Source organism: Narcine bancroftii, chromosome 11, assembly GCF_036971445.1.
Source record: "Narcine bancroftii isolate sNarBan1 chromosome 11, sNarBan1.hap1, whole genome shotgun sequence".
Lineage (NCBI taxonomy): Eukaryota > Metazoa > Chordata > Chondrichthyes > Torpediniformes > Narcinidae > Narcine > Narcine bancroftii.
The window spans coordinates 5328048-5354151 of NC_091479.1; the positions used below are offsets into that span (position 1 = coordinate 5328048).

The 26104-nt window shown below is 45.3% G+C and overlaps 1 protein-coding gene across 4 annotated transcripts in view; it reads left to right on the top strand.

Moving 5' to 3' along the window:
• mtmr10 (myotubularin related protein 10) overlaps window positions 1-26104 on the top strand; it is a 173634-nt gene that overhangs the window by 22881 nt on the left and 124649 nt on the right. For all 4 annotated transcript variants that reach the window (XM_069902351.1, XM_069902352.1, XM_069902353.1 and 1 more), the window contains exons 7-12: window positions 8179-8320; window positions 9031-9118; window positions 18537-18625; window positions 19867-19997; window positions 23707-23776; window positions 24189-24259. In XM_069902351.1, the coding sequence (XP_069758452.1) occupies window positions 8179-8320; window positions 9031-9118; window positions 18537-18625; window positions 19867-19997; window positions 23707-23776; window positions 24189-24259 (591 nt within the window). The remainder of the gene's footprint in view (window positions 1-8178; window positions 8321-9030; window positions 9119-18536; window positions 18626-19866; window positions 19998-23706; window positions 23777-24188; window positions 24260-26104) is intronic.

Sequence of the window (26104 nt, forward strand, 5' to 3'; positions counted from 1 at the left end):
AGAAGAGGTACAAGGACTGCCGAAAGAAATCTCTTGGTGCTTGCCACATTGACCACCACCAGTGGGCTGATATCGCCTCAAACCGTACATCTTGGTGCCTCACAGTTCGGCGGGCAGCAACCTCCTTTGAAGAAGACCGCAGAGCCCGCCTCACTGACAAAAGGCAAAGGAGGAAAAACCCAACACCCAACCCCAACCCACCAATTTTCCCCTGCAACCGTGTCTGCCTGTCCCGCATCGGACTTGTCAGCCACAAACGAGCCTGCAGCTGACGTGGACATTTACCCCCTCCATAAATCTTCGTCCGCGAAGCCAAGCCAAAGAAGATATTAAACCTTTTCTTACAAACAGGACAAAAACAAAACAGTCCCTCCTTTCTCCCCCCTCCACGCATACAGATCTATTCACTGTCAGAGCTTACATATATTTTAAGTATATTGAGTACAATTGGGGAAACTACATTTTTGTATGTCTAATAGTTACTTTAATAACTTTTTTCCCTTTTTAATACTGCATCTGGACCCCCTATGTGGTCCAGATATGGCTGCTTGACCTTTACAAAAGTTTCATATTTATTCAAGTTGTATGTGATTTTTTTTTTCCATAAGTTTACAGCTGTTCATTTCTGCAGTCCATTGTGCTATAAGTAGAGGGGCGTCCGACGTCCAAGTGATCGCGATACATTTTTTTGCTACCACCAGTGCTATTTTTATAAATGAGATTTGATATTTGCTCAAGTTGTCGCTTATTTCCATGAAATTACCTCCTAGATATAGCTCCGGGTTCCCCGTGGAGGCCACTTCTGTGATCCTGGTTACATTTTTCTATAATTTCTTGCCAAAATGGCCTCACTTTCACACACTATCACATGGCATGTAGAAAAGTTCCTGCCTCAGTCCCACATCTGAAACACATCTCTGAAATTATGTGTAAATTTTGAGGGATAAGATATAATTGGTGCAAAAAAAATTATACTGAACCAGTCCATATCTTGTATTTATAATTGACATCATGCTGTCCTAACCAATCTGACCAGCTTCTTTCTGAAATCACCACTCCCCTTAGTCCGACTCCCATCTTTCCCTTGACCTCTGCAACCCAGATTTTTCACTCTGAAGTGTAGAGTATTTTTTTGTTATAAATTTGGGTGTCATTCCCAATCCAGACCATTCGTTCATTTTCACAAATTTCAGGTGGGGTCCATGTTGGTCCCCAACTTTCCCTGAAGAACGATCTAAGCTGGAGAAAATAGAAGATGGTCTCATTGGCCACTCCATATTTGTTTTAATTGTTCAAAGGACACGAGTTCCTTCTGTGTAGCAGTCCTTAATATATATATCTTATGCCTTGATCATACCACAAATTTAATATTCTATTGCCCATGTTCATAGGCAATAACATTTTTACACAATGGGGCTTTTATTGATACCCCCTCTTTTTTCTATACATTCATTAATTTCTTGCCACGTTCCAATCTTATGTGTTGGAATGGGGTTTCCTGACTTCTTCTTTTGTGATTTGAAACTCCATTTAGAGATCAAGTCCTTTGCTTCCCCCTCCTCCATTGAGTACATTCCTATTTGAAGAAGGCTGTGAGAAATCTAGCCTGTACAGTGAGGTAATATTTTTTGAAATCTGGGAGTCTTAAGTTCTCCCAGCCTGTAGTCCATGTCAGTTTTTCCAATGCAATTCTTGGTACCTTATTATTCCATAGGAACTGTCTCATATGGTTGTTTAGTAGCTTTAAAATGTTTTTAGGTAATGGAATAGGCAGCGATTGGAAAAACGTATTGCAGTCTTGGCACCATGCTCATTTAGATGCAGTTAACCCTTCTCATCAAAGTAATCGGAAAGTCTCTCCATTTCTTTAGGTCTCTTTCTATCTTCCCAAGAAGAGGGACATAATTTAGTTTGTACAGATTTTGCAAGTTAATGTCAGTTGCAATCCCAAGATATTTTATTCCATCTGTCTTCCATTTAAATTTGTTTCCTTTTTGGTATCTTTCATATTCAAAATTTATTAATGGCATTATCTCACTTTTATCCATATTGATTTTGTAGCCTGATATATTTAAGAATTCCTTGCAATTTTTTCAAAGATTTAGCCAGGTCTGATAGGTACAATAGCACATCATAGGCGAATAAACTGATTTTTGTGTTTTTGTCTGACTTTAAAGCCATTTATATCTTGATCCCTTCTTATTGTCTCCGCCAGTGTTCAATCGCTAAAATAAAAAGTGCTGGGGACAGGGGAAATCCCTGTCTGTTCGATCTACTCAAGGGGAAACTGCCAACATTTGATTATTTGTTGTTATTTTTGCTTGTGGTTTATGGTATAAAGTTTTCATCCAGTTTATAAATGTTCTGCTGATACCAAATTCTTCCAGTGTTTTAAATAAAAAGGGCCATTCCAAATGGTTAGATGCTTTTTCTGCATATATGGAGATTGTAGTATTTGGATTTCGTTCAGATTTTGCTATGTATTAGATTAAATAATCTTCCTAGACTATTTGAGGAATGCTTTCCTTTAACAAATCCTGCTTGGTCCGTATATATCAGTTTTGGCAATTATTGTCCTAACCTATTAGCCAGTGCTTTCGCTATCTTATAATCAGCATTTAAAAGGGATATTGGTCTGTATGACGAAGTTTTTAGTGGGTCACTATTCTCTTTTGATAACACTAATAATTGAGGTTGAGAATGATCCCAGGAGGGTCTGTGTTTCCACTGCTTGGTCCAGGACATCCATTAACGAGGCATTAATTGAATTATCTCTAAAACTCAGGTGGAAATCCATCCTCTTCCAGTGATTTATTAACCTGTTAGGGTCCCCAGGGCCTTTTTGATTTTTTGCCTTCTAGTTTTGGAAGTTTGACATTCAACAAAAATTCTTCCATTTCATTCTCATCTTGAAATCCTGATTTGTATAATTTCATCTATTATTGTCTAAAAATTTCATTAATTTCTTTTTGCTGATATACTAGGGTCTCTGACTTTGTTATTATAGCATTTTCATTCCTATACTTTAATCTGCCAAGCTAAAATTTTGTGTGACCGTTCACCCAACTCATAGTATTGTTGTTTAGTTTTTAATACAGCTTTTTCTGGCCTATATGTTTGTATTGTATTATATCTTAGCTTTTTATTCTTCAGTATCTGTATTCTTTTTGTAGCCCTGTTCTTTGATTTTTTTTCCAATTCTTTAATATCTTTCTCCAGACTCTTCTGAAGATTCTTAGTATACCATGTAATTTGTCCCCTTAAATATGCTTTGAGTATGTCCCATCTCAGAAAACTATCATTAGATTTGTTTCACAAAATATTTCTATCTGTCTCTTTATAAATTCACAGAAGTCTGTTCTTTGAAGCAATGTGGTATATACATTTTCCATCTATATACATTTTCCTGCTTTTCCATTATTGCTATAGTTAATGTTAATGGAGAATGGTCTGATAGAAGCCTTGCAAGATATTCTGTTTTTATCACTCTACTTTTTAACTTGGCAGACATTAAAAATAAGTCAATCCTTGTATGTGAGGCATGCACCCTTGAGTAAAAAGAGTCATCTCTTTCTCTGTGGGATTTAATTGCCTCCGTACATCAATAAGATTTAGATCTTTCATATATGAAATTGTGGTTTTTGCTACATTTGCCCTTGTTATTGTTTTTGCCGATTTATCTAGTATTGGATCCAAGCAAAAAATTAAAATCAACCAATATATTTTGTCTTCCCTCTTCTGTTTTTAAGATATCCTTCATAAAGGCTTTATTGGAATAATTTGGAGCATAAATATCCATGCTTCTCCATAAATTTTACAATGTGCCATTTCATACCTTCCGGCTTGATCAATCAAAGTATCTTCTATTACTGGTGTATTTTTAGTAATTAGAATCGCCACCCCTCTTGCCTTTGAACTAAACGAAGACAATATTATTTGTCCCACCTATCCTCTTTTTAATTTATCATGTTCCAATTTGGTAAGATGTTTCCTGCAAAAAGATTATATCCACTTTTAATTTCTTTAAGTTTGCCAAGACCCTCTTCTTTACCATCCCATTTATCCAATTAATATTAAGACTAATAAACTATGTTTTATCCATTCAATTTTTCAGATATTGTATAACAATAAAATCTTTCCAATTTTTAAAATACTGTCATAACATTTCTCTTTTAAGAGGCATTTTCAACATGTACATTTCCCCTTTAAGAAACACTTACATCCCTAGATCTAACAGTGACGTTGACAATAGTACCCGGAAGCCCATGAAAAGAGCCCACGGATTCTTCTGAAGAAGAAGCCCTCCCTTTGGTGCCATCTTTTAATACTGCTCCCCTTCTGGAACCATCTTCCCACCCCACCCCCACTTTCCTTACCATCTTTCTGTCTTATCAGAGCTCGCCATATAAACCACAATAGATTTTCTTTTCTCAGTAAAAACAAGACGGTTCAGTACTACTATATATAAATAAAAAGATGCATCTTTCAGTTGGTCCCATTTTTGAAATGGTCTTTTCAACCCTTTTAGCTGGCGACTTTAATCTTTTCATAACTGTCTTAAAACTTTTTCCACTTCTTTATTCTTGAAAATTCGTCGATTACCTTCTGAGATATCCACCCTCAACATTGCTGGGTAAATAATTGAATATTTAAAGTTTTTAGATCGCAGTTGTCTCTTTACCTCATCAAATTCCTTTCTTTGTTTGACCAGGGCAGGGCTAAAGTCCTGGGAAAAGCATTACTTTTACATTATCCACCACTAATGGGCCATTATTATTGTTTGAATATTTGTATGCTACTCCCAAGATTGCATCTCTGTTCTGATAACTTAAAAGTCTTACCAGGACTGGTTGAGGTTGCTGTTCATTGGTTCTTCTGGGTCCGAGGGTCTGGTGAACCTTTTCAATTTGCAGCTTTGCATTTAATCTATTTTGTCCCAGCATTTGTGGGATCCGTATTTCAAAGAAACTCACTGCGTCTTTCCCCTCGATTCCTTCTCTCAGTTCAATAATTCTTGCATTGTTACGTCTGCTGAAACTTTCCTTATGATCGATCTTGTCCATCAATTTTTTTTTTCTGTGTTCCACGTTTTTACTTTTTCTTCCAGTGCCTTTAGCCTGTCTTTTGTCCAGCTCAGCCTTTGAATGAATCATTTGTTCCATTAAGATTTCCATGACTTCTTTGATTTCCATTACCTTTTCTGATATGTCTCTCATCACTGATACCACACTCATGAAACGAGCGTATAAAATTTCCATCTTGTTCAGGATGCTGGTTACATCTTGGGTCGACACCCCCCTCAGCTCTGCTGGGTTCAGCTGATCTCAAGGCTCCTCCTGAGTCGCTCCTCATTAGGCTTCCATTCAATGTTCCTGTCTGAGCTTGTTTCTTCAGTTTTTGCTTTTGATTGCCTTGGTCATTTGGCACTAGTTTTATCCATTTTTGACGCTAAAATTCTGGTTTTGAGCATTCTATCCATCTTTTTAATACTTTTTGTGGAGAGCTCTTTCAAAGCACGTCTGCTCAGCTCCTTATCATGGCCATACCCCCTAATTTGATATACCTTGATCAAATTTCTCCTCATTCACTAATTCTCCAGGAATAAAGTCCTAACCTATTCAATCTTTCTGTGTAACTCAGCTCCTCAAATGTTATATTTCTTGTAGTTAGGTAACCAAAACTCCAAGCAACACTCCAAATTTGGCCTCACCAATGTCTAATACAACTTCAACATAACATCCCAACCCCTATTCATGGTACTTTGATTTATGAAGGCCAACATGCCAAAAGTTCTCTTAATGACCTGATCTACATGTGAAACCACTTTCAAAGAATTGTGTATCTGTCCTCTCGCACACTGCAGTGTCCTAACCCGTTTACCGTGCAAGTCCTAATGTGGTTTGTCTTCTCAAAGTCCAACACCTCATTAAATTCTATCTACCATTTTGAGGACCATTCTTCCAGTTGGTCCTGATTCTTCTGCAAGCTTTGAAACTTTCTCATTCTCCACAACCACTCCAAGTCTTAGTGTCATCTACATATTTGCTGATCTGATTTACCACATTATCACCCCGATCATTGATGTAGCTGACAAACAACTCTAATTCCTGAGGTACACCGCCAGTCACAGGCCACCATACAGAGAGGTAATCATCTATCACCACTCTCTGTCTTCTCCTGCAAAGCAAATGTCTGATCAAATTTACTACCTCATTCTCAATACTGAGCGACTGAACTTTCTTGACCAACCTCCCATGTGGCACCTTGTCAAAGGTCTAACTGAAGACCATTTAGAAAACATCCACAGCTTTTCCTTCATCTACTTTCCTTGTAACCTCCTTGAAAAGCTCTAAGATTGGACTAATAGAACCTGCCACCCACAAAGCTATGCTGACGATCCCGAGTCAGTCCTTGTTACCCCAGTACTTATATATCCAGTCTCTTAGAATACCTTCCATTAATTTACTAACTACTGACCTCAGGCTCACCAGCTAAATATTTTCCTGATTATTGTTGCAGCTTTTTTTCAAACAACAGAAAAACATTAGCTATTCTCCAACACCTCACCCATGGCCAAAGATGTTTTCAACACTTCTTTTGGGCCCCAGCATGTGTTTGGATTGTAACTGCAGTTCCCGTACATTTGGTGATGGAGGCTTCTTTGTGACCTTTAAGAGAAAGTCACTGTCATTGAGAAAAACAGCCCCTAAGCCCTTTTGGCCACCTTGTCCATGCTAACAAAGCTGATAAGATTCGTCACGTCCAAATCCAAGATCACGATCCTTAATCACAGCTTGCCTTTTCAAAGATTCTGTCACAGAATCCCTTCCAGTAACTTTCCCACCACTGATGTGAGGTTTGCCGGTCATTATTTAAGAAGGACTACAGTTCCCTGGTTCATTCTAGTAGTCTTTCCAAATAAATGCACATTAGCTTCCCTCCAGTCTTCCAAGTACATCAAATGTAGAGATTAGCACAAAACTATTACAGAACCTGCAACCTGGATTAGAATCTGGCACTATCTGTAAGGAATTTGTATATTCTTCCCATATTCTTGGGTGGGTTTCCTCTAGGAGCTCCAGGTTTCTCCCTCATTCCAAAGATGTATGGGGTTGGAAGGTTTGTGGTCACATGGGTGTATTTGGGCAGTGGGTTCGTGGGCCAGAAGAACCTGTTACCGTGCTGTATCTCCCAAATACATTAAAAACAATTTGAACCTGTGGCTGATGGAGATGCAAATATTTCTGCCAGAACCCCAGCAATATCTTCTCAACCTTCCTACGATGTCCTTGGTCATCAATGGTCATGCCATGAGGATTTATCCAGCTTTTTATGCCTCAATACTATCAGCAAGTCCTTTCTGGAAATGTTGACATTTCCATGTATTTTTTTCCCCAAAGCCCTCATTCCAAGGACTCTAAAGTAAAGATCTGAAATATTCACTTCAGACCACACCCTGTGATCTCCTGTGCTCCACACATAGACAACATGCTGATTCTTAGGGACCTACTCTATCGTTAATACCCTTTTGCTCATAATATACTTTAAGAATCTTTTAGAATTCCTCTTTATCATAGCTGCAAGGATATCTCTTGTCCCCTTTCTTCCCCACCTCAGTGTTGCCTTAAGAGTACTTTTGCTCCTTCTACTCCTCAAGGTATCTGTTTGATTCAAATTGCCTCTATCTGACATCTGCCTCGTCATACTTCCTTGCCAGAGCTCAACATCTCTCATCAGCCAGGGTTTCCTGATCCTGCCAGCCTTGCAGGAACAGAGTGAACATGAACTCTCTCTATTTTACTTTTAAAGGCTTCACATTTGCCAGACAACTTTCACCTCCAAATGGCCTCTCCTCATAATCCTTTGCAAGTTCCTGTAAATTGAAAAATGCACAGAGATTGGCAAAATGACAGCAAAGGGCTGTTGGTGGAACTGGGTTGTTCTGAAGGAGAACACTGTTCTCATTCAGTTGATGAACAGAGGCTGCAATTCACTGAATCCAATTAGGAACCATCCATAATTGATACAAGGAAATAATGTAATGCATAGTGTGAATATGAGTGTGGCTCTGATACAAGGATTGGGGTGCATGGCTGGAGTTATGTGGGCTGAAACCATGCCTTGATTCTGCTCTCCACTTTCTGCCTCGGTGGATCAGTGACCACTTGGATCTGTTAGTTGGCAGAGCGAATGGAACAGGGACAGACTGGCAGACACCGCTATTTGAGACGTATGCAGACTGGGACAGGGAGATAAAGCGGACAGGGGCTTCAGAATGGAGAGTCTCTTCCGTCAATGAGAACTATGCCACTTCCACCAGGTAGGAAAACTTGCAAAATATCTAATGGTGTTTGATGTGTGACTGCAGTTAATTATCTAAGGAGCACAAATGAGCACCTGGGATACAGAGGAAACCAAGTTGTTGGGACATCTATGACAAGCTGTGACATCAGCGTGTGTTAGTTAACCCAGAACTGTGGCGAGGAGGAGTGAGGTCAACTTGATTGGAAGCAGCCACTTGGGGACAGGAATACAGAAGGGTAGGGGCACAGCGAAGTAGATTGGGATGACATGGGGTGACAAGACAGGGGAGTAGGTGAAGGAAAGCTTTTGGGTAGGTAAGACCAGCAACATGAGTACCAGGGTGGTGGCAAGCCAAATATGTATGCAGTACAGGTAGTCCTCAACCATCAGATGTCAAAAAAATCATTGTTTAAAAAGGGCAGTGGAATCGGTGTGGGGACTGACACGGGGCTGTGGGGAGAGAGAGTGGCAGTGGGATCAGTGTGGAGACTGACACTGGGCTGTGGGGAGAGAGAGTGGCAGTGGGATCAGTGTGGAGACTGACACTGGGCTGTGGGGAGAGAGAGTGGCAGTGGAACAGTGGTCGCGCTGTTGGGAGACACTGAAAATTCGAAGTACAGTATGGATTCGAACCATCGTAACTTCAAAAAAATATTAAGTTGGTGACTATCTGTACAGATATCTTAGTGTAAAGACCTTCTGTTTTCTCTTCCATTTGATTTACAGCCTTCCAGAATACTTTGTCGTTCCTTCATCCTTGGCAGATGAAGACTTGAAGCAACTGGCTCCTTCTTTCAATGGTGCCCGGATCCCAGTGAGTGTTCATTCTTTCATCAGGCAGTTCAGCAGTTGGTGACAAGCTTCATAATAAAAGTTTAAACAAAGTTGGAGAAACTCAGCCGGTCGTACAGTGTACTTTATGTCGCAAAGTTTCGGGGTTGAGGCCTTCATTAAGGTGTCCAAACAAAATGGTGGGGGGACAGGGGGAGGAGCACAGTCCCAAAGACAGGAGGTAATAGATGGATAAGGGAGGGAGAGTACAAGAGAAAACTTGGAGGAGGGATTAACTGTGAATGGAGAGGGAAGAGGATGGAGTGCTCCTCCCTTGCCCATCCCTGCCACCATTTTATTCAGCCACCTGGCTTCATTTTGCTCATTCCTTGATGAAGGGCTCAAGCCCGAAACGTTGGTTATGTATCTTTTATCTTTGCTACATCAAGGTCACAGTTTGACCACCTGAGTTTCTCCAGCATCATGTTTTTACTTCAATCACAGAGTCTGCAGACTCTAGTGTTTCACTTCATAATAAAAGCTTCAGTTCAGACCAGATATCCAGTTCCATTCTATGTCTATCCTTGAACAGTTGGAATCTTGGAACAATGACATCACTTCATGCTCTCAGGTCCTCTGTAATTAACTAAAAATAGTCATGGCTGTTTCTTGAGCAAGACAAATCAATCTGAAAGTTGAGTCCAATTCAAAGAAACAGCAATTAATCCTCTCTCATAGATGCTAAACAGCTGCTGCTGCGCCTCCCAGATCCAGTGACTCGGCTTTGATCTTGGCCTTCAGTGTTGCCTGTACTGGGGTTTCAGGTTCTCCCTGTGGTGGATTCCATTTGGCTGCTCTACCTTCCACTTACATCCCAAAGATATGGAGGTTAGTAGGTTCACTGGGAGCTATAGATTACTCCTGATATCGTTAGTTATATGTCAGGGCACTTACTGGGGGCTGGTCAAACAGTCAAGAGAGGAGGCGGCTGAGGAAAGTACTTACCAAGGGCACTTACTGGGGTCCTGGAGTAAAAGTCGGGAGAGGAGAAAAGAGGTGGGAAGGTAAGGAGTCTTTTTTAAGGCACTTACTTGGGGCCAGCTGTGTAAATCGGGAAGGGAAGGCTCGGACAGTGATTAGAGAGAGAGTACGGGTGAGGGAAATTGAGTAAATTGCCTAGGGCTTCAAAGACTAGCAGCACATAAAAGTAGGAACGGGTCTGGGAGCGGCCAGCAAGGAGTGGCCCGGTGAAGGAGTGGGGTATCTGAGGTTTTGACCCTGGGGGCTTTGGCACAGAGAGGCAGAGGGCACAGGTAAGAAATAATAGAAGGGTGGGTTTTTCCATTCTTTTCATTTTTTGTTTGGACACAAAGGGCTTGATTCATGCATAGCAGGTGAGCTCAGACCTGTGTCATGCTCCTCCTGTGCTATGTGGGAGGTCAGGGATACTGCCAATCTCCCTGGGGACTATGTATGCAGGAAGTTTGTCCGGCCCAGCTACAGCTCCTGATTGACTGGGTGTCGGCACTGGAGCTGCATATGGACTCACTTTGGAGCATCAGGGATGCTGAGATGCTGGTGATTAGCACCTTTAGTGAGTTGGTCACACCCCAGTTTCAGAGGGAAGAGAAGGATAGGGACTGGGTGACCAGCAGTAAGAGAAGTTGTAGGAAGGTAGTGCAGGAGTTCCCTGTGATCATCTCCCTGCAGAACAGATATGCCACTTTGGATATTGTTGGGGGAGATGGCCCACCAAGATTAGGCAGCAGTTGCCAAGATCATGGCACCGTGAGTGGCTCTGGTGTGAGAGAGGGCAGGAAAGAGCGGTAGGGCAATAGTCATAGGGGATTCAATTGTAAGGGAAATAGACAGGAGTTTCAGCGGCTGCAAACGAGACTCCCGGATGGTGTGTTGCCTCCCGGGTGCAAAGATCAGGGATGTCTCAGACCGGCTGGAGGACATTCTGGAAGGGGAGGGTGAACAGCCAGCTGTCGTGGTCCATGTCAGTCCCAACGATGTTGGGGGAAAAAAAGGGATGAGGTCCTGCAAGATGAATTTAGGGAGTTGGGAAATAAATTAAGGAGTAGGACCTCAAAGATAATAATTTCTGGATTGTTACCAGGGCCACGAGTTTGTCAGAGTAAGAATAACAGGCTTGAACAGTGGCGTAGGAGGGAAGGCTTTAGATTCTTGGAACATTGCAACAGGTTCTTGGGCAGATGGGACTGGTACAAACAGGATGGTCTGCATCTGGGCAGGGCTGGGACCAAAGTCCTTGGGGGTTTGTTTGATAGTGCTGTTGGGGAAGGTTTAAACTAATGTGGCAGGTGGATGGGTACCAATCCAGAGAGTCAGAGGGGTGTAAAAAGAAGATAGAGGCAAAAGATAGCAAGGTGTAAAGCAATAGTGACAGGCAGGTAAGACCGGGGTGAAAATCAAAAAGAGATACTTATTTACATAATGGTAAAAGGGATAAGAATGTGGCTAAAGTAAGTCTGAAGGCCTTGTGTCTCGATGCAAGGAGCATTCATAATAAAGTGGATGAATTGAATGTGGAGATAGCTATTAATGACTGTAATATAGGTGGGATCACAGAGACATGGCTTCAGGGGGACCGTGACTGGGAGCTCAACATTCAGGAGGGAGAGACAGAATGGAAAAGGAGGTGGAGTAGCATTGTTGGTTAGGCAAGAAATGAATGCGATAGAAAGAAAGGACATTAGCTTGGAAGATGTGGAAACGATGAGGGAGAACTGAGAAATACAAAGGGGCAGAGGACACTAGTGGGTGTTGTGGACAGGCCACCAAATAGTAGCAGTGAAGTTAGGGATTTCTAAATTAGCATGTCGAGGAACCGAAGAGAGAACAAGCCATTCTAGACTGGGTACTGAGTAATGGAGAAGGGTTAATTAACAATCTTATTGTGAAGAACCCCTTGGGTAAGAGTGACCACAATAGGGTGGAATTCTTCATTAGAATGGAATGTGACAGTTGATTCAGATACAAAAGTTCTGAACTTGAAGAGGGGTAATTTTGATGGTATGAGATGTGAATTGGCTAAAATAGATTGGCAAATGATACTAAAAGAGCTAACAGTAGAAATGCAATGACAATCGTTTACGGATAGCTTGGAGCAAGTGTAACAGATGTACGTCCCAGTTCGTAAGAAGAATAAATCGAGGGTAGTGCATCCGTGGCTAACAAAGGAAATCAGAAAGTATCAAATCCAAAGAAGCAGCATATAAATTAGCCAAAAAAAATTCCTGATGATTGGGAGAAATTCAGAGCTCTGCAGAAGAGGACAAAAGGATTAATTAGCAAAGGTAAAAGAGATTGTGAGGAAGCTGGTAGGGAACATAAAAAATGACAAACTTTTTATACAGGTACACGATCCTTTATCCAGACATCTAAGTTCCAGAAAGCTCCAAACTCCGGAGAGACGGCCAGGTGACTGAAAAGGGGTGGCAGCACAATTTGGGTGGGCTTTCCAAAATCCGGAAAAATCTGAAATTCGGAACACACTGTCCCCCAAAGAGTAGGTATAAATGGGTTCTTTTCGGAATGGCAGCCAGTAACTAGTGGGGTACTACAGGACTCCATGTTGGGGCCACAGTTGTTTACAATATAGATCAATGACTTAGATGTGGGAGTAGATAGCAATATCTCAAAATTTGCAGACGACACGGTTGAATAGCGGGTTTGGCTGTGTTGACGCTAGAAGGGTACAGAGTGATTTGGACAAGTTAGGTAAGTGGGCCAGGACGTGGCAGATGCAATATAATGTGGATAAATGCGACGTTATCCACGTTGGAGATAAGATCAGGAAAGAGGATTATTATTTAAATGGTATCTGTTTAGGAAAAGGGGAGAAGCAGCGAGACTTGGGCGTCACTGAGCATCAGTCGTTGAAAGTGGGCCTGCAGATGCAGCAGGCGGTGAGGAGGGCGAATGGTATGTTGGCATTCATAGCGAGAGGATTTGAGTCCAGGAGTACAGAGATCCTGCTGTTCAGGGCCTTGGTGAGACCACACCTGGAGTACTGCGTGCAATTTTGGTTGCCTTATCTGAGGAAGGACATCCTCGCCATGAAGGGGGTGCAGAGAATTTTCACTAGGCTGATACCAGGGATGGAAGGACTTGCATATGAAGAAAGGTTGGATAGACTAGGCTTGTATTCTCTGGAATTTAGAAGATTGAAGGAGGAATCTTATAGAAACATATAAAATTCTTATGGGCTTAGACAGATTAGATGCAGGTAGGTTGTTTCCAATGCTGGGAAAAACCAGAATCAGGGGTCACAGTTTTTTAGGACTGAGATGAGGAAAAATTTCTTTTCTCAGAGAGTGGTGGATCTGTGGAATTCTTTGCCACAGGAAGTAGTTGAGGCTGGTACCTTGTCAATATTTAAGAGTAGGTTAGATTTGGCCCTTGTGGTTAAGGAATCAAAAGGTACAGGGAGAAGGAAGGAACCGGGTACTGATCAGCCCTGATCATATTGAATGGCGGTGTAGGCTTGAAGGGCCAAATGGCTTATTCCTGCATCTATTTTATTATGTTTCTATGTCAGCGGAGAATCAGGGGAGCTGATGGGTGTGTGAGGGAGAATAGTAAAAATGTGTAAAATGGAGGTGCCTGAGAATTGGCAATACTTTGAGATGAATGAAATATGAAAGTGTAATTGGAGTTCAGTTGTCCTGGGTGTTATATAGTAGGTTGGAGGTATTGGCAATCTTGTAGCCTATCCCTTGGGCCTGACCAAGTCCACCTCTGGACTTTGTGGGAAGCTGGAGGTAAAACTGCTGAAGCTCCGGCAGAAATATTTACATCAATGTTCAACTTGAATGACATGCAAGAAGATTGGAGGATGGCTTCAGTTTTTCAAAGATGCCACAGCATCTCTCATTTATCTGAAATTTGAGTCTTGAGGCTTTGTCCTCTACTTTGAGTCTCATCTGCTTATGGAAACAACTTCCCTGCTTCTATCTTATCTATGCCATTTATGTTTCTGTGAGTACAAATCCCAATTGACAAAATCTCTCCTCATAGAGTAACCCTTCACCTCCAGAATCAACCTGGTGAATTCCCTCTGCACTGTCTCGAAGGCCAGCATCTCCTTCCTCGAGTAAGGAGACCAGAACTGCACGCAGTTCTCCAGCAGTGACTTCACAAGTACCCAGTGCAGTTGCAGCATCACCTCCCAGCTTTTAATTCAATCCCTCGGGAAATAAAGGCCAACGTCCCAATTACCTTGATTACCTGTTACACCTACAAATCAAATTTTTGTGATTCATGAGCAAGTATCTCTGCACACAGCCTCCTGCAATCTTTCACTATTTAAATAATAACCCAGTTCACTATTTTCCAAAGAGGATGACTTCACGTTGTACTCCATCTGCCAGATCGTTGCCCACTCATCTCACCTATCCGTGTCTTTCTGCAAACACTCTGGGTTCGTTTACAGGTCACTTGTGTTCTCTGCACAGTTTGCCTTTCCACTCAGTTTAGTTTCGTCAGCAAACTTGAAAATGTTACACTTGGTCCCCGGGTCCATATTGTTGCCCCTGAACTCATCACTGCGGCACAGATTGCCAAACAGGTGAGCCCTCTTACCCCAACCCCATGCATCCTTTTCTTATCGATAAATCTTTTCCAGTGCCATAAAAGATAAGAGATGCTGGAGGAATTCAACGGGTCTTGCAGCAGGCCTGAGCCCTTCCGAAATGTTAGTAATATTTCCCTACCTCCGATGGATGCCATGAAACAGGCTGAGATCCTCCAGCATCTGTGTTTTACTACAACCACAGCGCCTGCATACCTTCGTGTTTCACTCCTTATTGAATGCCTTCTGGAAATCCAACACTTGCTTGCTCCCCTCAATCCACGGCATTTGTAATACAGTCCAAAAAAAGAGTAGAACATTAGAAAGGCTGGTGGAATGCTAAATTTTTCTTGAATTATTTTTTCCTTCACTGTTGTTTGATGTTTGAGGAAGGAGGGAGGGGAATTACAAGTAAATTGGTATTCTATTCGAACCATAGAAATAAAGTGTCCTAAAAGAATGTGTAAATATGTTAAAAATTACTATTTTTTTAAAGTGATGCTGTTCTGAAATGCAGAAAAGTTAAATTTTCAAAAAAGTAGATTGAAGGGGGCAACACACAAACTCAGCAAGTGGAGGGTGACCAGCAGACACGGGAAGTGGAGGGTGACCAGCAGACACGGGAAGTGGAGGGTGGCCAGCAGACACGGGAAGTGGAGGGTGGCCAGCAGACACGGGAATTGGAGGGTGGCCAGCAGACACGGGAAGTGGAGGGTGGCCAGCAGACACGGGAAGTGGAGGGTGGCCAGCAGGCACGGGAAGTGGAGGGTGGCCAGCAGGCACGGGAAGTGGAGGGTGGCCAGCAGGCACGGGAAGTGGAGGGTGGCCAGCAGGCACGGGAAGTGGAGGGTGGCCAGCAGGCACGGGAAGTGGAGGGTGGCCAGCAGGCACGGGAAGTGGAGGGTGGCCAGCAGGCACGGGAAGTGGAGGGTGGCCAGCAGGCACGGGAAGTGGAGGGTGGCCAGCAGACACGGGAAGTGGAGGGTGGCCAGCAGGCACGGGAAGTGGAGGGTGGCCAGCAGGCACGGGAAGTGGAGGGTGGCCAGCAGGCACGGGAAGTGGAGGGTGGCCAGCAGGCACGGGAAGTGGAGGGTGGCCAGCAGGCAAGGGAAGTGGAGGGTGGCCAGCAGGCACGGGAAGTGGAGGGTGGCCAGCAGGCACGGGAAGTGGAGGGTGGCCAGCAGGCACGGGAAGTGGAGGGTGGCCAGCAGGCACGGGAAGTGGAGGGTGGCCAGCAGGCACGGGAAGTGGAGGGTGGCCAGCAGGCACGGGAAGTGGAGGGTGGCCAGCAGGCACGGGAAGTGGAGGGTGGCCAGCAGGCACGGGAAGTGGAGGGTGGCCAGCAGGCACGGGAAGTGGAGGGTGGCCAGCAGACACGGGAAGTGGAGGGTGGCCAGCAGGCACGGGAAGTGGAGGGTGGCCAGCAGGCACGGGAAGTGGAGGGTGGCCAGCAGGCACGGGAAGTGGAGGGTGGCCAGCAGGCACGGGAAGTGGAGGGTGGCCAGCAGGCACGGGAAGTGGAGGGTGGCCAGCAGGCACGGGAAGTGGAGGGTGGCCAGCAGGCACGGGAAGTGGAGGGTGGCCAGCAGGCACGGGAAGTGGAGGGTGGCCAGCAGGCACGGGAAGTGGAGGGTGGCCAGCAGGCACGGGAAGTGGAGGGTGGCCAGCAGGCACGGGAAGTGGAGGGTGGCCAGCAGGCACGGGAAGTGGAGGGTGGCCAGCAGGCACGGGAAGTGGAGGGTGGCCAGCAGGCACGGGAAGTGGAGGGTGGCCAGCAGGCACGGGAAGTGGAGGGTGGCCAGCAGGCACGGGAAGTGGAGGGTGGCCAGCAGGCACGGGAAGTGGAGGGTGGCCAGCAGGCACGGGAAGTGGAGGGTGGCCAGCAGGCACGGGAAGTGGAGGGTGGCCAGCAGGCACGGGAAGTGGAGGGTGGCCAGCAGGCACGGGAAGTGGAGGGTGGCCAGCAGGCACGGGAAGTGGAGGGTGGCCAGCAGGCACGGGAAGTGGAGGGTGGCCAGCAGGCACGGGAAGTGGAGGGTGGCCAGCAGGCACGGGAAGTGGAGGGTGGCCAGCAGGCACGGGAAGTGGAGGGTGGCCAGCAGGCACGGGAAGTGGAGGGTGGCCAGCAGGCACGGGAAGTGGAGGGTGGCCAGCAGGCACGGGAAGTGGAGGGTGGCCAGCAGGCACGGGAAGTGGAGGGTGGCCAGCAGGCACGGGAAGTGGAGGGTGGCCAGCAGGCACGGGAAGTGGAGGGTGGCCAGCAGGCACGGGAAGTGGAGGGTGGCCAGCAGGCACGGGAAGTGGAGGGTGGCCAGCAGGCACGGGAAGTGGAGGGTGGCCAGCAGGCACGGGAAGTGGAGGGTGGCCAGCAGGCACGGGAAGTGGAGGGTGGCCAGCAGGCACGGGAAGTGGAGGGTGGCCAGCAGGCACGGGAAGTGGAGGGTGGCCAGCAGGCACGGGAAGTGGAGGGTGGCCAGCAGGCACGGGAAGTGGAGGGTGGCCAGCAGGCACGGGAAGTGGAGGGTGGCCAGCAGGCACGGGAAGTGGAGGGTGGCCAGCAGGCACGGGAAGTGGAGGGTGGCCAGCAGGCACGGGAAGTGGAGGGTGGCCAGCAGGCACGGGAAGTGGAGGGTGGCCAGCAGGCACGGGAAGTGGAGGGTGGCCAGCAGGCACGGGAAGTGGAGGGTGGCCAGCAGGCACGGGAAGTGGAGGGTGGCCAGCAGGCACGGGAAGTGGAGGGTGGCCAGCAGGCACGGGAAGTGGACAAGAAGGACCTGAGTGGCAACTTTTTCACTTGGAAGGTGGTCTGGAACAAGCTACCAGAGGAAGCAATAGAAGTGGACGCAATATTCAAAAAAATATTTGGGCAGATATGTGGATAGGAAGTGTAAGGTAAAACATCATGAGATGGGAATGTGTAGGGAGTTACCCTGTACAAGGCTGTAACAAGAAGGGGAGGTGTCCTTGTACTCCTGTTAGGTAAAACATCATGAGATGGGAATGTACGGGGCAGTAACAAGATGTGAATGCATCCTTGTACTTACAAGATAAGAGAGACATTGATGGATTGAGAGGCAGGAAGCTAGCAGGGAAAGGATAGCAACAGTTTTAGTCATTGGACAAGTAATGATATGATGATGTTCTAAGCACATATCCAAGGGTATAAAAAATCACCATTTTGCTGATAACGGCAGAATGCATTCTCCGACTAACTTTGTTAGTCGCAAGTGTTACAATCCGGTAATAAAGAACAAAGAACCCTGATTTCGACTCAGTCTGGTGTTTGTCTCACTCATTCATGAACAAAGCAGACCTAACAGAAGGGCTGAGAAGGATTCAGGCCCAGATTGCCAAGGTGGTCAGCATGGAAGTACGGTGGAAGGGCCTGCGCTGTGTGACTCTGATCTCTGACTTGGGAGCGCAAGATGAACAAGGGGTAAAGAGAGCAACTGAAGTCACAAAAAACTTCAGATGGTGGAATGCGGAACAAGAGAAATTTGGCTGTTGAAACTGAACAGTTCGAGCAGCGTCTACTGGGGAAAGGAATTCTCAACAGTTCAAGTTATTCCATTTCCTCTCACACATATGCTGCTCAACCTGCTGTTCTTCCACAATGGTTTTCTGTGATAAGGGGAACACACTCTGAACGGATAGGTCTTGTTCCTGCTGCCTCTACTGGCATTAGGCTTGGTTCCACCTGACAATCTCATTCTAATTTAACAAAAAAGTTTACAAAGCAATAAAACCTTAAAGATGGGATTGAGTTCAAGCTATTTTGACTAATTAATTAGCATAGGATGATGTTTGTCAAAGGCTGCAGAGCTTATAATGGACTTTATGTTTGCACTTGCTTCTGTTCTAGATGTGGTGCTGGCACCATTGGACAGGCAGTGCTCTGGTGCGAATGGCCAATATTAAACCTGGGATACAACTAAGAAAACACGATAGAAGGTAGGTAGATAGCTTTGTCATTGTTTCTTTTCTGTCTCAGCCCATTCCCCACCCACCCTATGAGTCTCCAGTTTCACACAGAATTGATGAGATGACCATTCAGACATGAGACTGCAGAGGCTGGAATCTGCATCAAAACACTAACTCTGGAGGAACACAGTGGATTGAGCAGATTCTGTGGAGACAAGGGATAGTGACCATTTCTGATTGAGACTGGATGGTCCTGATACTGGGTTTCATCCCATAATGTCAACTATTCCTTTGCCTGTATGTGTGCTGCTTGATCTTTCCCAACTGATTTTCGACCTTGTCAGTGTGAAGTATCTCGTAATATGAGGCAGTTTATTTGATTCTCTTTACAAACATGCGATCAGGTGGTTCTAATATTGGCAGACTCACTAAGAAAAGCATTGTAACTGAAATTTCTGTCTCTCCCTGGGATACAATCCCTGAGGGGGGTGACTCTGTCCAGGGTACAGACTGTGAGAGGGTGACCCCTTCCCCCCCCCCCCCCCCCCCCCCCGGGTACATTCCCTGAGGAGGTGACTGACCCAGGGATACAGTCCCTGAAGGAGTGACTCTCCCAGGAGTACAGTCCCTGAAGGAGTGACTCTCCCAGGAGTACAGTCCCTGAAGGAGTGACTCTCCCAGGAGTACAGTCCCTGAAGGAGTGACTCTCCCAGGAGTACAGTCCCTGAAGGAGTGACTCTCCCAGGAGTACAGTCCCTGAAGGAGTGACTCTCCCAGGAGTACAGTCCCTGAAGGAGTGACTCTCCCAGGAGTACAGTCCCTGAAGGAGTGACTCTCCCAGGAGTACAGTCCCTGAAGGAGTGACTCTCCCAGGAGTACAGTCCCTGAAGGAGTGACTCTCCCAGGAGTACAGTCCCTGAAGGAGTGACTCTCCCAGGAGTACAGTCCCTGAAGGAGTGACTCTCCCAGGAGTACAGTCCCTGAAGGAGTGACTCTCCCAGGAGTACAGTCCCTGAAGGAGTGACTCTCCCAGGAGTACAGTCCCTGAAGGAGTGACTCTCCCAGGAGTACAGTCCCTGAAGGAGTGACTCTCCCAGGAGTACAGTCCCTGAAGGAGTGACTCTCCCAGGAGTACAGTCCCTGAAGTTGCCAGGGTTTCAATAATTTTAACTGTGATATGTTATTCTGCAGATTAAATGAAGAAGTGCATCAAATGAAATTTTTTTTTTTACATAATGGTTTCTCAATTCATCTTTATCCTTTTTTGTTAGGATCCTCAAGGCAATTGCACAAAGTCATCCAGAGAAGAGTGAAGTCTTTAAATCTGACCTGGATAAGATGTTACCAAGAGTATCGGAGGTGCAGGCAGCTTTGGTCAGACTCAAGCAGCTGTGCATTCATGGTGAGGTACAACTCGGCTTCCTCCATATATCCCTGCCCTCTGTTTATGCATGTTCTGTGGTTGCATCTTTCAGTTTGCCTGGGTGGGTCTGAATGCCTTGCAGGTGTATTCCATTTGTGTGTATTTCCAGTCTTTGTGTAGTTTCTGGTCCATGTGATCCTGGCCTGGCCACTCCAAGAATGGGCCTTGGGCTTCCCAGCTGGCATGCCCATTTATTGAATGCCGAGATTTGTTTCAAAGTGGGTGAAGTTAAGAATTAGCATCTCTGCTTACTGCATTCGTTGTTACTCTTCACTCTGCACTCTCCATGCCCATTTGTCCTCCTCCAGTCCGTCCGCTGGGTCGAAAATTCCGGAATTTAGAGGTCACAGTGACAGAGGAGCAGTAGTCGATGTGCAAGTCAGGCCAGCGGAGGAGCCTGCAGGTGATGGTGCTCCTCTTTGCCACGTACCCTCGTCCTTTTTTGGTGACAGAGATCGTAATTTGGACGGTCTCGATGGACCAGCGTGGAAGAGTAACTGAAATGCATTTGTAGCAAATATACACTTTGGCTTCATTGGCTGAGTGAATGGATATTTCGGATGATGGATGATGTTCATCCAGGTCAGCTGTGAGGATTGTTTCATGTTGCTGATCCATTCCTTGCAGACTGTGGAGTGTGAGGAAGCGACTTGCTCACCACCAGTCTACAGTATTAATGCAGCAGGTCTGCTGGAGGGGACACCACCAGTCTACAGTATTAATGCAGCAGGTCTGCTGGAGGGGACACCACCAGTCTACAGTATTTATGCAGCACGTCTGCTGGAGGGGACACCACCAGTCTACAGTATTAATGCAGCAGGTCTGCTGGAGGGGACACCACCAGTCTACAGTATTAATGCAGCACGTCTGCTGGAGGGGACACCACCAGTCTACAGTATTAATGCAGCAGGTCTGCTGGAGGGGACACCACCAGTCTACAGTATTAATGCAGCAGGTCTGCTGGAGGGGACACCACCAGTCTACAGTATTAATGCAGCACGTCTGCTGGAGGGGACACCACCAGTCTACAGTATTAATGCAGCACGTCTGCTGGAGGGGACACCACCAGTCTACAGTATTAATGCAGCAGGTCTGCTGGAGGGGACACCACCAGTCTACAGTATTAATGCAGCAGGTCTGCTGGAGGGGACACCACCAGTCTACAGTATTAATGCAGCACGTCTGCTGGAGGGGACACCACCAGTCTACAGTATTAATGCAGCAGGTCTGCTGGAGGGGACACCACCAGTCTACAGTATTTATGCAGCACGTCTGCAGGAGTTTCTGGTTAAGGGTGTCAGCCAGATGTATGATGGTGGGGATCTCAGTGCTGCTAGTGCCATGAATCATCGAGGGTATTGGTTGGACTCTAATCGATCATTGCCTGGCAGGGACTTCTGTGGTGCAAATGTCAATGATCACTTCTCAGCCCATAAGACCAGTGGACTTAGGAGGCGAATGAGGTAATTCAGTCTGATGCGTCTGTTCTGCCATTCGGATCATTACTGATTTATTTTGCCTTTCAGCCCCAAGCTCCTGCCTTCTCCCCAAAATCTTTAACACCCTCACTCATCAACCCCAAATCTTGCTAAGTAACTTGTGTGACACATTTCTGAAGGTCTTCTGAAAATCATAGGTTCTCTTATCTATCCTGTCAATTAAAGCTTCAAAATAACTGATAAGATTTGTCCTAAATCCAACTGCTTCTGCCCAAAATGATATTTTCATTAGGTCAAGCGGCATCTGCAGAGACCAAAAGGAATTAATATTTCATGAAAACTGCAGGGCGTAGTCTCCAAATTAGGGTGCACCCATTTAAATCTGATAGGAGGAAGAATTTATTCTCTCTAAAGATTGAGAGGTTTAGGACATCCTTGCCCCAGAAAGTGGTGGAAGCTGAAGGAATTTAAAGCCAAAATGGCCTTGGGGGCTGAATGGTCTACTGCTTGTTCCTATTTCTTATGATTTTTTTTTTGTACAATATCTTTAACTTTTCACTTTAACTTTGTCTCATAGCTATAAAATTCACAATCACTGTTACATGTGCCATTATCACAAGCCAGAGATTCCCAGGAGTCATAGAAGATCGGAGCAGGAGTAGGTCATTCGACTCTTCGAGTCAGCAATTATTTTTTTTTATATCGTCAAGAAGGCTTTGAACACATCCTTGTCCCACCTGGTAATCTCTTCTCACAGTTGAACTCAATTAGAGTGTCTGGAGTGAGAAGTCTGATATCAGACAAGTGAATGACAAGGCCGAGTCCAATGTAGATGGCTCAGTACGTGGGGAAAGTTGGCCTGGGGGAGAACACTGGTCCTTCTGACCTTCCATATATTTCCAGGATTTTGCAAAGATATCATTGCTAGTATTTTATCAGTGCCTTGAGATGCCTCCTTTCGACTGTTCAGGTCTCCGAAGCATGTGGTAGGACAGAAATGTTGCCAAATGTTATCAGATGCAGTTAATTCCCTGGAATGAAATGAATGGAATGACTTGGAATTGAGATTGATAACATTGTTTCTTTCAGCTGCTTATAAATCATGGTGGTCGAGATATTCTCTAATTATAGCAGAAATGATAGTGGGTTGTGAGTGCAGAAAATGCTTCCTCTCCCCTACCCCAAGGAACATGGGTTTGTAGTCTATGGGAATTCCTCTTGGATGACGGAGTAGACAGTTGACAACCAGAACAGCAAATATAACAGAGAATCAGAAAATGGAGGAACAACATCTCGTATCCAAACCTAATCCCTCGTCCCATTCTTCTTTTTATTGCACTTCTTTCTACTTCCACACGTGTGGAAATGTTGACCAGGCAGACATGCTGTTAATGCAGATATAAGCTGTTTCATATGCTGATCCATTGCAAGTGGAGTTGAACATTGTACGACATTTAATTTCTGACATGATGCTAGAAGGAAAGTAATTAATGAAGCAACAGGAGATGTTTGGGCCTCAGAATGATTGCTTCCAACATTCAAACTATTTTTAATTGGACCTGGAGGTTGTGATTGTGGAGCCAAATTAGGATAAATATATCCTGAATGAATGGAAAGATTCCTGCATCTGGGGGAATGTGTAAAAACTAGCCATTGCTTTCGAGCTGGTTCCACCTGCTTTCTATATTCTTTTCCCCCCCCCCTGCCTTTTCTTTCCTTCTCCCCAGCCTTTTTGCTTCTCCCTGTTTGCTTTTTGCTTGTTAATACCCTGAAGAAGGGCTTAGGCCTGAAACTTCAATTATACAGTTCATATCTTTACCTCCCATGGAAGCTGCAAGACCTGTCGAACTCCTCCTGCTACAATCTGGTCTCTGCTACAATCACAGTGTCTGCAGACTTTCGTTTCACTCTATCCTGACTTCTTTCCTCCAAAAGCTCTCCATTTATTTCATGAGCATGGAGCTATAATTTGTCCTTTTCCACCACTCATTCCAATCCTCCCTTGGTTTCTCAACCTAGAACCCCTCACTTCTATAATTTTCTCTGCCTTTTGAAAACCCATCTTTGGTTTCTGGCAATCCTTGGTTCACTTTCCAGCTAGCTAGATGTCTCATTCAACCGTGCACTCATAACCATGTAGGATGCATGCAGTTCCACCTGCAGAAAATTCTGTTTCTTTCATCTGCAACTTGCAGGCAGCACTTTGATGGGGAGATACAATCGTCTAAAATATAATCTGTCCCACTTAGATTCATTTGAAGAAACAGATGAGAAGTGGCTGTCCTCATTAGAAAACACTCGATGGCTGGAGTACGTCAGGTGAGAACTGAGTGAAAGAGAGAGAGAGAGAGAAAGGTCATTTGGCCTGGTGAGGCTGTTTTCACCAATTCTGGCCCGTGATGGACATTCTGCTGTATGTTTGAAGTTGAAAGGGAAGTTGGGCCATAAATGGGCCAGGTGCTGTCTCTTCCTGGCCTGACCACCGATTGTTTTCCAGACAGCGCTCAATGGCTTGAATTCCATTCATTCTGTTCCTCATTCTGCACATCTTCTGAGAATGTTCGGGCAGCGGGAGGGTTATCCACAGCTCAGAAGACGTGCAAGGGTGTTGAATATGACTGAACTTCCCAAGAATTAGCTAATCGCTCATGTGAGTGTCGGTGACCATGAGTCTGAGCTTTCAGAGAGAATGAATTGAATGCCCCAGCAATGTGTTTCCCTTTGTCCACAGATTGTTCCTGAAGCACTCAGCAGAGCTTACACAGTGGATGTACAGCAAGAATATTTCAGTCATCCTTCAAGGTGAGTCTTAAATATTTCATGGTGAATAACTGTTGTGAAATAGTATGGGAAAAGATTGAACTGGGTCCTCAGGTTGACGTTCAAAATAGGGGAAAGACTTTTTTTTAAATTCCATCAGTCATAAACTGTCTGCTGATTGGAGACGGCGGCTTGCAGGCTGAGAGATGTACGACAAGTGGGATGCTTTTAAAAGTGATGCAGGGGGAGTTCAAAAGGGCATTAATCATTCTGGTACCCAAGAAGATCAGCTTGAGCTGCCTCAACGACTACCGCCCAGAGGCACTCACACCTAATGAGAGGTTGGTCATGGCCAGTGTGACAGAGTATATAGAAATGTTTTTGGGAGATAAATTGGGAAAGGATTGTTCGAGTAGGTCACATGCAAACACTTCAAAACAGATCTTATTTGAAATACTGGGGACATCGTGGCTTCTCACACCTTTTTGCAAGAGCTTTGAAGAGTGCTCAATCGAGAGAGGTCACTAATGGATTCTTGTTTACCCAAAAGCAACAGATGGAAGAGAATGCTAGCTCCACTATTGTCTGCAGGAGACTTGCTGTTGTAAGAGGGTCATGTGGTTTTGCAAACAGAGAGAGTCAAACAGGCTTTCCCTCAGGCTTGGAGTGTGTGTGAGAGAGGGAGATAGCCAGCAGAAGTTGCTGGTACTGGAACAGGACAAGCTGGCAAGCTTTTAGAAGACAGATTGGTCAAAGCCCTTGTGGTTCATGCAAGAGGAGAGGACTGGCTATCTAATGTTTCACTTGGAATAAGAGAAACGGAAAGGATCTCTGTGATGACCTGAAAGAAAGAGGTTATCATCTGGAGAACCCTGATAGGGCAGGTTTTGTCATCAAGACACTGAGGTGACTGACGGAAGAACATCAGTTGTGGATGTCCTGGAACAACACATCTCTCTCTGAAAACCAACAAGAACCTTCCTGAGGGGTAACTATTTACCTTTCGTTCACCAAAGCCGGGTGAACTTTATACATGTTCAATTCTGTGCACAGTCTAAGAATTGCCTGTGACCACTGAACTTGGAGGAATGAGAAGTGAGATTGGACTGTAAACCCAAGAACTTTTCTGAACTTACTCATACATTACATGCACGTCCGCTTAGAATTAAAAGGGGTTTAAGTTAGGTTGTGAAGTTAATAATAGGTAAGTCAAAGTTTGATTGTTTTCATGTTAATTAAAAGCAACTTTTGTTGAAGTAACCATTGGTCTTGGTGAATATCTATTGCTGCTGGGTTTATGGGTCCTCTGGGCTCGTAACAGCAGAATTAACACATACCTAAGCAAAGGTCTGGACTCGACTGGAATTCATTACTATCACTCCTCAGCAGATGCTGTATCGCTGGCTCTCCACTCACCTCGAAAACAGCAACAGCTGCTCTTCATAGACGAGAGCTTGGCCTTCAACATCATCATTCCCTCAGTGCTGGTCAACAAGCTCCCAGCCCTGAGCCTCTCCACCACTCCCCCCCGCCCCCCCCCACCTCCCCGCTGCTGGATCCTTGACTTCCTCATGGGAAGACAATTGGAAACAGTCACCTCCTTACTGATGATCAACACAGGCGCATTGCAAGGATGTGTGCTGAGCCCACTGCTCGACTCACTACACAGCCCTGACTGGCCAGGCACAATTCCAGTGCCGTCTCCAAATTTGCCGATGACACCACCGTTGATGCAATCATAAAGAAGGCCCACCAGCAGCTATACCTTGTGAGGAATTTGAGGAGATTTGGTAGGTCATCGAAGACTCTTGAAAACTTCTACAGGTATACTGTGGAGAGTATTCTGGCTGGGTGCATCACTGCCTAGTGATGGTGAGGGTAAAAATG